This window comes from Megalops cyprinoides, chromosome 2, assembly GCF_013368585.1.
Source record: "Megalops cyprinoides isolate fMegCyp1 chromosome 2, fMegCyp1.pri, whole genome shotgun sequence".
In the NCBI taxonomy this organism is placed as follows: domain Eukaryota; kingdom Metazoa; phylum Chordata; class Actinopteri; order Elopiformes; family Megalopidae; genus Megalops; species Megalops cyprinoides.
The window spans coordinates 56,949,821-56,965,978 of record NC_050584.1 but is presented as its reverse complement, the minus strand read 5'-3'; the positions used below and the strand labels follow the sequence as shown (position 1 = coordinate 56,965,978).

Here is a 16,158-nt window from a genome sequence, read left to right as displayed (position 1 = left end):
TATGCCCCTATATAACAGTAATGCATGTAAAATCTTACATTTCGTCTGATATTTTATATAAAACAGTTTTACAAGAGCAGAGATTTGTGCCCGTCATGCTCGTCTTACAGGTCTGTGTTGAGCCAGCTGAAGCCCCATAGTCCAGCTGAACAGTAGATAGAAACGAAAGCTTGGTTGGCTCAGTAATTGTGAGAAAACAAAACAAAAAAGAGCATCATAGTGAGAAAAACCATAACTAATTTTTACATTTGACAGGCATTAAGGTTGTACAGTGTGTCAAGTTACATTGTGATACTGTAATAAGTTTTGGGGTTGGAGTGCTGGGTTGGTGGTGGTATAATTTTGTGTAAACTGTGTTTTTTTTATTTCTTTAATAGGACAGTGTGGATCTAGTGTGCTGATCGTATTTATAATCAGTACAGAAGTTTGATATTTTTAACTGTTCACCTTTTCAGATTTCCTCAGTGATGTTACCATCGCTAAAACCTATTGTATCCTATCCTGGCATTGTAAAACAAGTTTCAGATGTAAAAAGTACTGGAGATCCATTTGTAAGAAAGAAGTTAATTGCACCCATACACATTACAGTGAGTATGGTAAAATGCGCAAACAGCAAGGGCTAAATCTATATTGTATAGCTACTGTGCATGCATGCGTACGTTCCAAATATGCAGTGGGAGTGGCAGGTCTTAGTATTGATCAATAACACGACTAGCGATTTTTTTACGGAGACCCAAGAGAACCACCGAATGATGTCACATCCGTTGTTGAGGTCTCTACACCTCCTTTGCAACCCCCGATACCTCTCCCATCCAGCTGAAACTTTTCGGTTGATAGTGTCGGTCGCCGTATTCTGTATTGCCTGCACGCAAGAGCCCTAGGAGCGGTGTAATGAATGTGGATCTATCCGTCTTGTTCCATTGGGGCGCTTTAATCGCCGGGCATATTCTAGTAGCAAGACTGACACGGTCCCGCAGTGAAGGCTGCGCGTGAGTAAGCGACTAAAGTGCAACTGCTTTCCAGAATGCGGGCACTGTTCAGAGTCCTGAATCCCTTTCTTTTGCTGATGCTCTTCGGATTATATCCGTCAATGGTGAGTTTTGTCCGGTCATTTACGATCTTGGAACGTTCGTTTGAATGATCGAGCATGTCTGGCAATTTTAAACGAAAGTAAACTGAGAACGAATGCCCCTGACTGATCGATCAAAGTAACAGGCACAAAGTAAGAAGCGATAACGCGTGTCAAGGTGGTGTATTTTCTGTTGTAGTTTGTCGTGTTTCCATCCATGTAGTTTTGTTCATCGATGTTTTCTGAAAGCCATAACATTAAGAGCATGGTAGAATAAATCCATTCTAAAGAATGAATGAAATGCGTAGATGATGCGTCGTGTGTCTAAATGTAACATCTATTGTAATAATATCTAATACCTGCACAAATATAATAAAATAAAAAATAGTACGTCTTATGGTCGTCAGAACCATTCATTTTAAGTTCAGACATTGAGACTTAAACTTACAATGCCTGGCGTTACCTTTGTTGAGGAATTGATTTTTTGTGTCATTATTCCCGAAGTTAAAAAAGGATGACTCCTTTATCAGTTATAAAGACATGTATATTGCACGTTAAGGTGCGCCTGTTTGTGTGTGCATATTTTTATTTTGGATATGTTCATCATTATTTCACCATCATTTAATTCAAAAGACATTACTATTGTCTTTATTAATGGAAATATGGAAATATAGGTAAAGACTAGACTATACGCGATCCTCATGGGAGTGGTGTCTCCACTGAATGGACTAGTAGTTTCGTTTGGTCATTTTCCTCTTCGCTTTGGTAGTCCTTCTGTTTCCCCAGAGATGGCAAGAAATTTTTGAAGTAAGCAATAAAACCATAGCCCAACTGGTTTTAACAGTGTGCGATATTAAATGTATATAAAACTTATCTAGAGCGTTATTAAATAGATCATAAATTCTTGTATATTGTGGCTGATGCTCGGGTGTATTTGTTTCGCTGTCCGGCTTTCGTGATGAACAAGCAATCATTACATTTCCTCGTGCTATGGAACTGTTCATTTGGTGGTTCTGAAAAAAAAAAAAACTTATTTTAACAGTAGGGGGCGTGTGCGCTCTGACTGATAAAGTGTACATTAAGAACATGAATGCTGCTAGACCAATTTTCTGCAGTGATTTATAATTTCGTTACATCAACATGGTTAATTCCACATTGTTTTGCATGCATGATAATTTTATTGAGGCACATTTTATTTATTTAGTTTATAATTCCTATTTCTTGTTCATTAGAAACTAGAATTTAATGACGATGTATCCTTGTAATTTCTGTTCTTGTTATGTAATGAATGTAATGAACGATGTCGGTATAATGTCTAAGAATCAGATGGCAGCATTTTCAGAGAACCAAACCCTAGAATATGTGACCCTTCTTACTCAAAACATCAATACCATTGCTCCTTTGTGAACTTACATGAAGTAATCATAAAGTCTGAGCATTTCACTCGTATTCGTAAACACCATTATGGAAAAGATGTACTGTGGATGAAGGAATAAAAGGCACAGCAGAACACGTTCATTCTATCCACCAAAGAATAAGACACTGTTTGTGCTTCATGTTTCAAACTTCCCTTTTCAATTACAGATTGGGAGTGCAGATTGTCTGATGAGAGATGCTATAGATTTTCTCTTTCCCCTGCTGCCCTCAGCCTCTTGCATTCCAGTTTGCCTGTTATCCCTCATCCACATTTTCAGGGCTTTTTTTTTTTGGCAGCTGTGGATATGATTTTACTCCTGTGAGCCAAATGCATTTTGCTGCTGGGTGCCACCCAATTCTTCAAGGAATCATGCAGAGAAAGTCTTGCCTTGTCTCTTAACTTTCACAAATCACAATTTTAAAGGGTCTTAGGCTGGGTTCATGCAGCGGAGAGCTAATGTTGGCACTAGCTGTGAGAGTAAGATTAAGCGGTCCCCCATTGCTAACAGTGGATAGTAATAACAATGAATACTCTAGCAAATAGCTGTTTGTGGTTTTAACACTTTAACAAGTTTTCCAATCAGATTGATGAATAACAAAAAGAAATAAAAGATGAAACACATTGTTGATACATTGTTGAGTAAATCCATCGAGAGAGGATTTTTTTTTTTTTGCAAGGACAGCAGTTTTCTTTCAGATATTTAGCAGGTAGATCATCCACCCTCTTGGTAAAGAAGGGGATGTGTCTCTCTTTCCTCTGATTGGTCAGATCTGGTGGTACCAAAGAGTTGCATTCAAAAGGTGTAGTGTACCGATTGGCTGATTCATGTCCTACTAGCTCCTCTCTATAGAGAACAATTAGTTTTTGTGCAATGATAAAATTTAATTTAAATTTAATTTAAATTTAATTCTGAAACCTAAGAGAAAACCTTTGCTGTTGATGATGCTGTTGACTTCCACAACTAGTCCATAAACTGTTTGACTATTAGTTCTAGGTATTCTTAACATGCAGAATATCTCTTAAACTTTGCAATATCACACATCAGGCATCTACACAAGGAAGATTCATTCATAACCCAACAAATGTAAAAGTAAGCCCACCATTGTGGTTCTGATTTCAATTGGGGGCAATAACTGCTAGGAGAAGAAGCGATACTGAAAGCACTGCACCAGGAGTCTCTGAATCCTTTTATGTGGTAGTTGTTGTTTTCTGAATACACAGACCCCCCTGTTAACGTACAAATGTCACATTGGTACAGTTAACCTTTCAACAAAATGTACCAAAAACAAATAAACAATGAGTTTTTCCACATTTATACGGTTGTATTTTTTATTAGAGCGACAAGGGTAGCATACCTTGCACAGGGGTATGAGAAAAGGTTCCCGTTTGATATTTGAAGCTATGACCCCCATCCAGGATTCAGCGCTCGAGCAAGTGCCGCCTTATGAAAATGTAATGGTTCATTTAACATGGAAACCTATGGAGGATTGCAGGTAGCTTTAAAAATAAAAAAAAGGACTGGGGTATGAAGGAGTTTGGGGTATTACACAAGGTTAATATCTTTATATCAAATGATGTTAATAAATATTAAACTCAAGCATGTAATTTCATATGCAAGAAATGTGATTAGTGTATTCATACAGATAGTGCTTAGAGTGGAGCATCGGTAATCCCTGATGGGAACAGGTGAGTTAATTGAAACAATCAAAACGATCCAATAATTTACCATCCGGACGATACCCGAGGAGAATTTTGAATTAAGTGTACTTATTCTCTTTGGTGCAGAGGATGTCTGGTAATTGCATTGCTGCTACTGTACTAATGGGACGACTAATTCAGATTATTAACATGACAACACAGAATGAATTTTTTATGATTACATTGCCCTCGTGGTGGCCGTGTCAACATCTTGGGGTAGGGGGACTAAATTACAGCCTGGAGCGAAACAAGCCTGTTTAGAAACACATGTCCGTGTTATTCTACATACCAAATATTGTGCTGCTAGGGCCACTCTTGCGACATTGTGGTGTTTGCAACCACAGAAATTTTATATTCGCAGTATGATGTACGTCAGCTGTGCAGTCATGCATTGTGCATCATCGCGAGCATTTTCAGAGGAACGGAAGGACTGATGCGTGGCTTTCTAGCAAGTTAGCCTCCCCTTTTGGTAATGGGACCATATACTGCTGAGCCATACTGAGCAGCCCTAAAGACAGGCATGGTTATCGCTCCTGTCGATGACAACGGCAGAGCTCACCCCAGCATTAGTAAAGAATGATCTGTTCCCTGCACATTGCCTTAATATGTAGCTCACTGATAGACCAGTGTCACACTGTGAGAACATTTAACACTAATAGACACATTTCCTGTCAACACAGGCTTAGTCATGTCAAGTGACACCTGCATAGATTTCTGCTTTCTGCTTTCTGTGTGTGTGTGTGTCCGCGCGCGTATGTGTGTATGCATATTTAGGCTGATAATATATGACAGCACCTAAGTAATGATAATTAAATATTCAATATGTAATTGGATATTTAATTAAATATTGATAATTGAATAATGCTAATGATTGTTGATAATCAAATATTTATTTTCTCTCTTTAAGATTAACACATTCCACATGTATTCAGCTGCGTACAAGAACCAATATTACCTTATTATGTTTCTTCCTCGTGATCCTGATACAAGCTGAAACTACTGTCTACTCACTGAAGCACTATTGGTTCATTGGTAAATGTACTAGCATCTCAAGAGTTCATTTTTTATTGCTTTTTTTTTTTTATCAAAACATGCATGGAGTAAATAAGCACTACTGGGACTATGAATGAGACTTAACATTACTTAAGACATTTCATGCTAACTATTTACCCACATTCCAGAAGAAAGCCTTTGATGTCCTCTTACTGCAGATCTAAGAGGACAAGAGGGAAATATGGTAATGCAGAGCTGGTGATTTTTAATAAAATGTTTTTTTCTTCCCTTTTTTCACTTTTTTTTTCAAAATGGCTATAGAATTTACATGGTAATATGTTGGTAATATGCAAAATCTCTTTTTATGCTGGGGTAGAGGTTCAGCCTGAGAGCTCATACGGGCTGTTCTGCACGAGCCCAGCCATGCATTACCCATGCATTACACATTGGCCATGAGTGACGGGTCCTTAAATTAGAGCCCTCTTGCTATGCTACTGCTTCTGTAGTTTCCTCCTTTTCTGTTCCACACGTTCAGACTGTCTACATTAAGTAGTGCCACGATTTCATGGTTGCCTGAATTAAAGATGGCAAGCCTTACGACACCACAGAACAAAACACAGGCGCACAGAATGCTATGTAAACAGCCTTTCCTTTTCTATTGAAAAATACAGGGTTTTTTCTTGGCATCATTTGTTTCTAGTTAGTAATGCCCCTTGCAGATTATTTTTATTTTTAATTATTTTTTTATAATTATTTTAAATAAAAGTACAATCACTCCATTAGGAGAGATGACTGCCATACCCATTGATGAAAAGCAGCTAACAACAGGAAATAGTCTTAAGATGAAACATCACCTCATCTTGAGGTAACAACATATTGACATGACCATTGCTAGCCAGGTCTAGACACAGTATTTCACACAATCACAAAAATTATGCTATGGGCTTACTCTGTACCCCTTACCTTTCTCAGCTTTTCTGTTAAAGTACATGTAGATGAAGTGATATTTCCAGTATTTGCTATGCTGTATGTCTAGTGTTGAATGAAGGAACACTTGCCCCCACATCTATAAATGATGGTATATTTCATTAGAAACTCTGTGGCATACCATGCATACCAATGAAACTCCTTTTCTAGTAAAACGTTATTTTCAGCCCTTAGACATCCAGTGGTCAGTTAACAATTGTATTCATACAGCTACGTCCATTTGTAGTTTTGTAGAAAACATTACAAAAAGGAAGTTCAGATATTCATACATTATTTGATCATAGCAATCATTGCTAGGATGTACTTTGCATTGCACATGCAGTTGTGCTTTTTGGTCTCACCGTCACAAGCATTTCATTTGCCAGTTGGATTCAGGTGTCTGGGCTACTCCAACAGATAGCAACAGTCACACAAAGAAAATTTTTTTTTTTTTTTTTTTGCTCAGTTCAGTGCATAAGAATTAAGACATCGGTATAGTAATCTAGCAGCTATAGGTATCTGCTGTGGAGTCCTGGAGCAGGTTTACATGCCCAGTCCCGGCCAAGTTTGTTTCAGTGCTAGAGATACTCCATGGAGGGTTAGTGTTTATGCTTGTGCATAACACTATGACACTTTACGTTGACCTGGAGTCTTTAGACAAAAGTTGGTCAAGACCCACCACTCAGACATCATGGGCGAGATGGAGAGGAGGTGTATAGAGAGAGAGCAGGAGGTGAAGACAGAGATGAGGAGATGAGAGAAGAGATGGAGGGTGAGGGGGTGGAGGCAATATCTATGCTGAGTACCATTGGTTTAGGTTAGTGGCTCACACTTTATTATCATGGAAATGGTTTGACAAGTTCCAGGTGTATTTTTATGAAACTTTCTAAAAACTTTTCTGTAAAATATTTATGTAAGACTCAAATGCAATGTTGTGTGGTCCCCAAGACAATACAACACAAGCATTGATTTATGATCTCTCTATTCATAGGGTTTTATCATAAATCTTATTGAACTCACTGATTTAAAGTAGACGCCTTTGCCCCTATGGAGAGTATTTTATATTGCTTTCCTGTGCAGCTCTCCTATTGGAGTTTTGACTCTCCCCTGGCCACCAGCCTCTCTGTGTTGCTGAAGCCTTGACAGGTCTTTGTTCTCTTTTATGCGTACACTTATTTGATTTTGTTTTGGTTTGTTTTCCTGTTTTATTATTAAGCGGGTGCTCATGACAGAAGGGCTGGCTTATTTTATGCGATAATGCAGTGCCCGGGGCAGTGCTTGAGCGTACAATGCAAAGACAATGATGTAGCACTGAATAAGCCTCTTCTTTCTACATAAGTCTATGTGAAATACTGCAGCTGATTCCCATGTTTATGGGCTGGGGGGGGGGGGGGGGGTGTAAAATACCATGAGGAGCAGGAGATTAATGAAGCAGAAAGCACTACACAACACATCCTTCATCTGTCTGCACCAGCACTTGAACCTAATGACTCAGATGTGTTATTAACACAATTACATACAGTATGTAAACACTCAGCGGAACACCGTCTTGTCCTCTCTTATTTTTGGACAGACCTTTTCTTCTCTCGCTGGGTGCTCAAATGGTTCTTTTCTTTTTTGAACAGAAAAAAAAAAAAAATTGAAATCCTATTGAACTGCAGTCATTCCGCTCTGTGCAGAAAGTTAATCTTGTCCAAAATGAAAGAACTAATGGTATTTCTCTCAAATGAATCTGCTTCATTACATTTCAAAACTGTGTGCTCTACTTCAGTGAGCTCCAGTGCTATAACATTAGTGAGGTCAACTGATGAGTGCTGAAGGGCTGTGTCAATGACAATCGGAATACATGTTCTGTTTCTTTTTAAATTCAGGTATACTATTTTAAAGCCACTAAATGTCAGCAGAGAGATGCTGGGTCCTCTCATGAAGGAGGGGCTGGGAGAGGGAATGCCATCAGAATTCAAATGTTTGTTATTTATCCTGCAGTCTTTTCCCCCTATAAATATTCTGGCTTTCAAACTGCAAAGCCGGGATATGTGTTTGTGTTTGCGTGTTTGCGTGTTTGTGTGTGTCTGTCCATCTGCAAGTGGACACACATATTTGTGTCTGTGCTTTCAAGTGTGTATGCACGTGTGTCTGTGTGTCTGTGTGCTTGTGTGTATGTGGGCACACTTGCGTGCGTGCGTGTGTGTGTGTGTGTGTGTGTGTGTGTGTGTGTGCGAAGCTATAAGAGTGACAGCAATAAATCCTCTCTCTGTGGTGAGATCAGTCGTAGAGCCTGGGTAGATGGAATTCTGATAATCGGCTGTGTGTATCTCACCAAGAAATAAGATAGCTCAGAGCCTCCTCAAGTTAGATATTCACAAATTCCAGACACACGCAGCAACTCTTCTGTGCTTGAAAGTCACAATTGCTGGTCTGGCACCATCAGTATTCCATGGCATTTTGTCGCCTCTGTCCTTTTCTGAAGGATAGATGTGGTATCGCAATATTACATTCATGCTCAGCACATTTCACATTTTTAAAATATATCAGTATACCTCAAATGTACACAATTTCTGTTGAAGCAAAAATATTTAACAGCAAGCATTAAAGGTAAATTAATTTGTTTGGAAACTGTCATAACCTTTGTAAGGATACATATGTAAGGATAAAAAAAATAAAAGACCACACACGTATTTGAAAATGGCCTCATGTTTCATTTGAGTCTTCTTTAATCTAATTAAAAGGAAATAAATTTCAGTTTGAGAAGCTACAAGCAGCATCACTCCATCAATGCTATTGGAATCAGGCTGCCTTTGGAGGACTCTCTAAATTAAATACAAGGTGAGAGACCAGCAGGCGTTTGCTGGCTACATAGATATGCTTTGAACAGTCAGGCCATTAATCATATCCAGAAAATACCTACTGAAATAATGTCTCTGGGCGCTTGCTGTTTCACTGCATGGAGAGGAGTATTTTATTATAAAATAGCATGGTTGCTTTTTTTCTATAAAGCAAAGGCATTAAGAAAATTGAAAGTGGAATGGGTAGTTTCAGTATTATCATTATTATTATTGCAATCATAACCTTAGTTAGGATTAATGTCTTTGGACGTTTAATCTTAGAGGAAAGTACTTGCCAGTCCAAAAATGACACTCATATTGCATTTTTCAAAATAACGAATGCTTGATCTAAACTGATTTATCGTTCCTTAGACCTCAAGAATTACCTTTGCTCTCTGAGTTGAATGTGGGAGTGCAGTTTAACAACGGTATCTCTCCCTCTCCTCGGTAGATATTCAGGCTTCATTAATCACTGTGCCTCTGAGCCAGGAAGGAGCGTGCTTTCATTCAGCATCGTGCCTGTCTTTGCAGACCATTGGGCCCAAGGAGGGCTGGCAGGTGTACAGCTCTGCGCAGGATGCTGACGGCCGATGCATCTGCACCGTGGTGGCCCCCGAACAGAACCTCTGCTCCAGAGACGCCAAGAGCAAGCAGCTCCGTCAGCTGCTGGAGAAGGTGCACACACACATACTCTCTCTCTCTCTCTCTCTCTCTCTCTCTCTCTCTCTCACACACACACACACACACACACACACAAAAACCAATCATTCAACTCATCTCATATCCAATGGAGATGCCCCACAGCAGCTCCACAGGATTTCCGATACACTAAAGTCAATGTGTGAATGTCATACTGCTGCCCTAGACACCAGTATAGTAGCAAAATATTGCTGCAACATCTTCCATAGCGCAGTGTGTTATGAGAACTGTCATGAGAATGAGTTGGCTAAGATTATGGATCTTGGGCAGCTGTGATACAAAGATTGACACTGAATTAATGTGCATACCAACACTAAATCAGCTTTAGAAAGCATGAGAGCCTAGCAGAGTGCTACTTGCTCTTCCAGTCACAATCCATGGATACACTCTATCAGTGACCTTTGAACCTTAATGACAGTATGAGAAATGCTTTGGTGCTGCTAGGAAAATGCTGGTAAAATATGTATGTGTCAATTACAGCTTGAGCATTAATCCTCCGAGATGTAAATTACAACTAGCATTAATATGTAGATGTTTTAATGTTTTTTTCTACTTTAAAAGCTTTAACAGGGATGACAGCATGCTGAAAATGTCATGTCAATATGAAATGGCCAGGGTCTCCACTTCTGTAGAGACTTCATATTTTAGAAAAGAGGAAAGAAGCAGACAGTGATTGTGCTCCATCAGTGGCTTTCATAATCATGCTATGTTGTATGGGTGGTTCGGGGGTGAGAGCCCTGCTTTTTTCTTGCTTGGAAGGTTTGATTATTTGATTTTGCACTACTCGATAGGTGCAGAATATGTCCCAGTCAATAGAGGTGCTCAACCTGCGGACGCAGAGGGATTTCCAGTATGTCATGAAAATGGAGAATCAGATGAAAGGACTGAGGACTAAGTTCAGGCAAATTGAGGATGACAGAAAAACTCTAATGACCAGAAATTTTCAGGTAGGTGATTTTTTTTTTCTTGAAATTGTATTTTTCATGGGGAGGTTAATATTGATAGTGTAAAAATTAAGGAGAGATTGAGGCCATACATGCTGGCTTTGTTTTGCAAACTACTCATGATTTTTGTGTCCTAAGAATCAATACGTTCCTGGTGGGGAGTGAACCGGATGCATGAGCCGCACATAAGTATTCCAGTAGCAGCAGGAGCATTAAGCCACACCGGCCTGTTTTACATCAGGATCTCTCCACAGGAGCTTAAGGAAAAGATGGATGAACTGCAGCCCCTGATCCCAGTTCTGGAGCAGTACAAAACGGACGCCAAACTGATCTCCCAGTTCAAAGAGGAGATCAGAAACCTGTCCGCGGTTCTGACGGGGATCCAGGAGGAGATCGGAGCCTACGACTATGATGAGCTGCACCAGAGGGTCATCAGTCTGGAGAGCAGGCTGAGGAACTGCATGAGCAAACTGAGTAAGGCTTCTTTGCCCTGTCTCAAAAGGGTGACCTTGTGTCCATGAGCTGAACTGAGTGAGGCCTTCCCACACTGTCCTAACAGAGTGACTGAGTCTCCCTGTTCTGCTTAGAACTGAGCTCACTAAGGTACCATTGCACTGCCCCAAAAAGGTCACGGGGTGTCTGTGTTCTTACAAGCAGCAATAGGACTGCTGTACTGGCCAGCATCCTCACAGTAATGTTACCTAAAAACCATAATTCTTAAGTAAGAAAGAGAAAAAATGTTATTTAAGTGAAATTTCAGGCAGTATTTTCCAAAAGGTACAATTACAATCAAAAATGAACCCCAAGATACTGCCAGTTTCATGTAACCGCTGGAGCCTTAGATCTGGTGGCCATTTTATGTGCATTCTAAAAGGGTGATTGTTGAATTTCTTCTCTTTTTTTAAGTAACACCTTAGAGAACAATATTTAATCATGGAATAACATGGAATAATGGGCCACATGTGAAGCTCTGACCTAGATTTTCAATATACAATCAATATGTAAACTGTAGCCCGGTCAGCAATGACACTGCCAAATGTTTCGAGGGATTGCTGTTTTAATATGCACAGTGTCGTGAAACTATCTGCTGCCAGAGGCATGAAATTGGCTTTAGAAATCTATTAGGGAAAAATATCTTATCGGTATGTTTCTTTATTAACAGCGTGTGGAAAATTAATGAAAATCACTGGACCTGTAACAATAAAGACATCTGGGACGAGATTCGGGGCATGGATGACTGATCCAATGGCGTCTCAGAGAAACAACAGGGTGAGTTTTAGATTGGTTTCTATTTTTTATGCTTATAATGAATATATAAAAAAATATATTTTTTCCTTTTTGGGAGAGGGTGGGGGTACAGCATAATTGCTAAGCATAAACATGAATGATTCTTTGGTATTTGCTTTGTGCTTAGAAAGGCCAAATCAAATTTATTCTCTTGGGTAGAATCAAATTGCACTAGATCCACAAGATTCCTGATTTGTGTGTATGCATACACAACATTACTCACACACGGTAACTTATTTTCAGAGGAACGGCCTGTACAGGAGATTCTTATTAATGAGCCTGACCCCTGCTCTCATTGGACACAGGTATGGTACATGGACAGTTACACCAACAACAAGATAGTCCGCGAGTACAAGTCAATGGCTGACTTTGTGTCTGGGGTGGAGTCGCGAACCTACAACCTTCCCTTCAAATGGGCCGGGACCAGCCACGTGGTCTACAACGGCTCCCTGTACTACAACAAGTACCAGAGCAACATCATTGTCAAGTACAGCTTCGAGACGGGTCGGATCTTGACCCAGCGGGCGCTGGAGTACGCTGGCTTCCACAACGTCTACCCCTACACCTGGGGGGGCTTCTCGGACATCGACCTCATGGCCGATGAGCTGGGCCTGTGGGCGGTTTATGCCACCAATCAGAACGCCGGCAACATCGTCATCAGCCAACTGGATCCTCAGACCCTGGAGGTTCTGAAAACCTGGAATACAGAGTACTCCAAAAGGAACGCCGGGGAGTCCTTCATGATCTGCGGGACCCTCTATATAACCAACTCCCACCTGACCGGGGCCAAAGTCTACTACTCCTACAACACCAAGACCTCCACCTACGAGTACACCGACATCCCTTTCCACAACCAGTACTTTCACATTTCCATGCTCGACTACAACGCAAGGGAGAGAGCTCTGTATGCCTGGAACAATGGGCACCAAGTGTTATTTAACGTCACACTGTTCCACATCATCAAAACTGAGGACGACTCTTAGGGCCCTACAGTGGAGCGCCATCATTTGCGGTGAAGGACTTTTGTATCTATTTATGTTTATCCAAAGTGGACAGTACTGACATTTTTAGCTCCTTGACAACACTCGCCTTTTTGTATGCTCGCTTCAGAACTCGTTAAAACTAAACATGGAACCCAGTTGCAATACAATCTTGTTAAGAGAATAATGTTACATTTGCTCTTTTTTCTACCCATAGCTGCAAAAATGAATATGCCTTATTTGCTCTGTTTAGTTCTGTGAGCCAGAGGCTTTCGACAAGCATTGGTGCATGAATGTCACTCTTATTGTCAGCAGTAATTTATTAGAGCATATGTATATTTTGGTTACAAACACATGCTTTTTTCTGTACTGTTCTCATAGTGCTGTTTAAAGATTTTAATTTGGAGGCGTTGACCTGTTTTCCAGTCTTGCTTGGGCATTTACAGTACATAGACTGAATTCTTCTAAAGATATAAAGACTTAAAGCATTGCAGTAACCAACGTGTGTCCCTGTAAGAGTGAACTTGTTATTTTTTATAAAATATATTGAACTTTAAAGACTGCCTGTTTATTGAATTGATATCTACATCTACTTCATAGTTAAGGATAAAAAGCTTATCTTTATTCAGTGTTCAAATACTGTATTATTGTTCCAAAATCCCTGCCATGACATGTGGTGTATGGTATGCATGGCTTACCATCCTATACAAAGAGAAATTATATTGTAAGCCAGGTAGACCAAAACATCCAATGAATAAAGAGAGAGCAGCATACACCACACTAATGCAGCATTACACACAAACCGAACAGACAATGGTGCTCTATCTCACTTCGAATTTTCACATGCAGGGAGGACATATTTGAAGAGATAAAAGATAGAGGGAGATGCTGTTGAGATGTTACATGATAATGATAAGGACATGCTTCCCTTTTCATTTGGCTCCACTACATGAGGTATTTCAATCAAACAGGGAAGAGATTGCCCGCTCGCTGCGTTTTTCACCCCTGTATCTGCGCGATATGTCAGCTTGTTGCCTGACGGATGACTTGTAATGTACCTCCTCACTCCTGATGGAAATTACAAGCCCTGAGAGTTGAAGATTTATAGTGCCGTTGGACCACTCTGCCAAAGCAGCCATTATTTATTTTCTCCACACTGTAAAAAAAAAAGAAAAAGAAGAACGCCTGTGAGTTTTTATTGATTTCCTATCCAGGGACCTGGCTACAAGTGTCACATAGTGCAAGCAAAAAATTTCCTATCAGTAGAGTCATATTAAATCAGAAATCCCCCCTTCAAAGCAGTTGATTAGCATTGATTTCTGTTCCCCCGTCTGGAAGCGTGTATCTCGTGGAAGCAGGTAGATGGGGTCGGGGGCAGCGTTGTTCACATTTATCGTGAATGGGCTAACTTTCATCAGAGTTCACGTGTTTTTGACTCTGTCCACACTTTCACAGAGCACACAAGGCCTTGCATTGAAAACTGCTTTACTTCTCCCACACAGATTTGGCGGGCTGCACCATGCTTTGCTTCCTGGGGGGAGTGAAGGATTCAGATTTGTGAGATTTGTGAGATTCGGTTATTTCTGCCTTCATCTTTTGAAAATGGCTTTTTCTTATGTCAATGTGGCCGGGGAGCTACTTCACTCAGTGCAGATTTCATCACTCAGTGATTTATGTTCCTGCGTTTTTGCGGCTTTTTTTGTGGTTGTTATTTGCGGTTATTCTTTGCCGGGGGAATATAATCATTCAAAAAGACAAATATAAGCTCTGATTTATGTCTTCATTCTCCAGTAACGTCGATAAAATCAGCATTCATAGAACATATTAGACCCACAAAACTTTTTTGGTTCTCACCCAGTATTTCTTATAGTTTTGAGACTCTGTGACCTTGGGATGTATGATATAAATATGATGTTGATTAAATTAATTACTCAAAGTCAACCTCATGCTGATACCCTCCTGGTATTGAAAAAAACTCAAATAAAAAAATATCTCAGCCTGCTAAGCAGTATAAGATTCATTGCTGTCTAGCTTGGTTTGTGGCTAACTAACTATACAAGTAACTGCTTCTGAACTGCTACATAAACCGTTAAATACCAGGTGATAGCTAAACTCATTATTCTGTATTCATCAGATACTTGTGTTTTGTGTATGGCAGTGTCAGGTAAAACACAGAGACAGAACATGATTTTGACTTAGCGATTACAGCTATTGTTGAACAGCTAGATTATAGATTAGATAGAGTATAGATAGATTACAGCTATTGTTTTTTTTCTGTACGACTGTAGAATCTAATGCAACATGAGGAAAAAAGAACAATAAAACAAGTGTCTTTGAAAGCCTTGACTTATAGTTTATACTGTTATCACCCCAAAATAGTTTAAATAAATTTCCAAAACTGTCCAACATGTGTAACCTACACATACAGATAGATTCTTCCCATTCCATAGCCCCAGAACAGTGAAATGTACGTGGAAAAATAAACTTACAACCTGCATTATTATGAAAAATGATGTACATAGTACATTAAATTAATCCTTGTAGAACTATCTGAGAACAAAAAAAATGATTTTTGACTTGTATTTGTCACTTTTTATTTATTTATTTAGATTCCAGTGTGAAATTTGATCTGAAGTGCTTTTTTCACCTGCACAATGTATTTTACTATGTTATAATGCACAATCCTGTTTAATTGTTTGGCCCAGATTTTGGTCCAAATATTAGACCAGGGGTGGCCAAACCTCTCCTGAAGAGCCACTTCTCCTGCATGCTTTAGATCTCTCCCTGCACCAACACAGCTGATTCAAATGATCAACTCGTTATGAACTCCTGAAGCTGCTGAATAACAAACTGATCATTTGAATCAGGTGTATTGGAGCAGGGAGAGATCTAAAACATGAAGGACAAGTGGCTCTCAAGGAGAGGTTTGGCCACCCCTGTATTAGACAGTTAGTAATAGTAGTGCAACCTGGACAGGATACAACAGTGAGCCGGTTAGAATGTCCTGTCAATTTCAACAGTATGCTGAAATGAGAGTAAGAGAACAGGCATGGACAAACACAGGAAGAAGGTGCAAACCCTCCTGTGATGATGCCGTCTCACGCCCAGGACGCTGGAAACACGAGACAGCAGAACCAGTCTCACTGATTCGTGTATGCAGGGAGTAAAGTCGCTGGTAGCCTCCTTGATTTTTTTTTCTACCTTGTCACATTTTCGCTCTGCCATTTCAATTTTCATCCCAAAACATTTCTTCTGAGATGAATGTCCGTCTCTGTGTATT

General features: G+C 39.8%; 1 protein-coding gene across 1 annotated transcript; it reads left to right on the top strand.

Moving 5' to 3' along the window:
* Positions 1-999: 999 nt before the first annotated feature.
* On the top strand, positions 1,000-13,083 carry olfm3a (olfactomedin 3a). Its single transcript, XM_036521619.1, has 6 exons — positions 1,000-1,093; positions 9,500-9,643; positions 10,459-10,614; positions 10,866-11,085; positions 11,774-11,880; positions 12,204-13,083. The coding sequence occupies exons 1-6, from the start codon at positions 1,025-1,027 to the stop codon at positions 12,879-12,881; spliced, it is 1,374 nt and encodes a 457-aa protein (XP_036377512.1). The 5' UTR covers positions 1,000-1,024; the 3' UTR covers positions 12,882-13,083.
* Positions 13,084-16,158: the final 3,075 nt, after the last annotated feature.

What these genes read in the sequence shown, in the direction of transcription:
- olfm3a (XM_036521619.1), top strand. Translation starts at nt 1,025, where the DNA reads ATGCGGGCACTGTTCAGAGTCCTGAATCCCTTTCTTTTGCTGATGCTC. An exon ending in TAATGACCAGAAATTTTCAG is followed by an intron (nt 10,615 to 10,865) that starts GTAGGTGATTTT and finishes ATCTCTCCACAG; the next exon opens with GAGCTTAAGGAAAAGATGGA. An exon ending in GAACTGCATGAGCAAACTGA is followed by an intron (nt 11,086 to 11,773) that starts GTAAGGCTTCTT and finishes CTTTATTAACAG; the next exon opens with CGTGTGGAAAATTAATGAAA.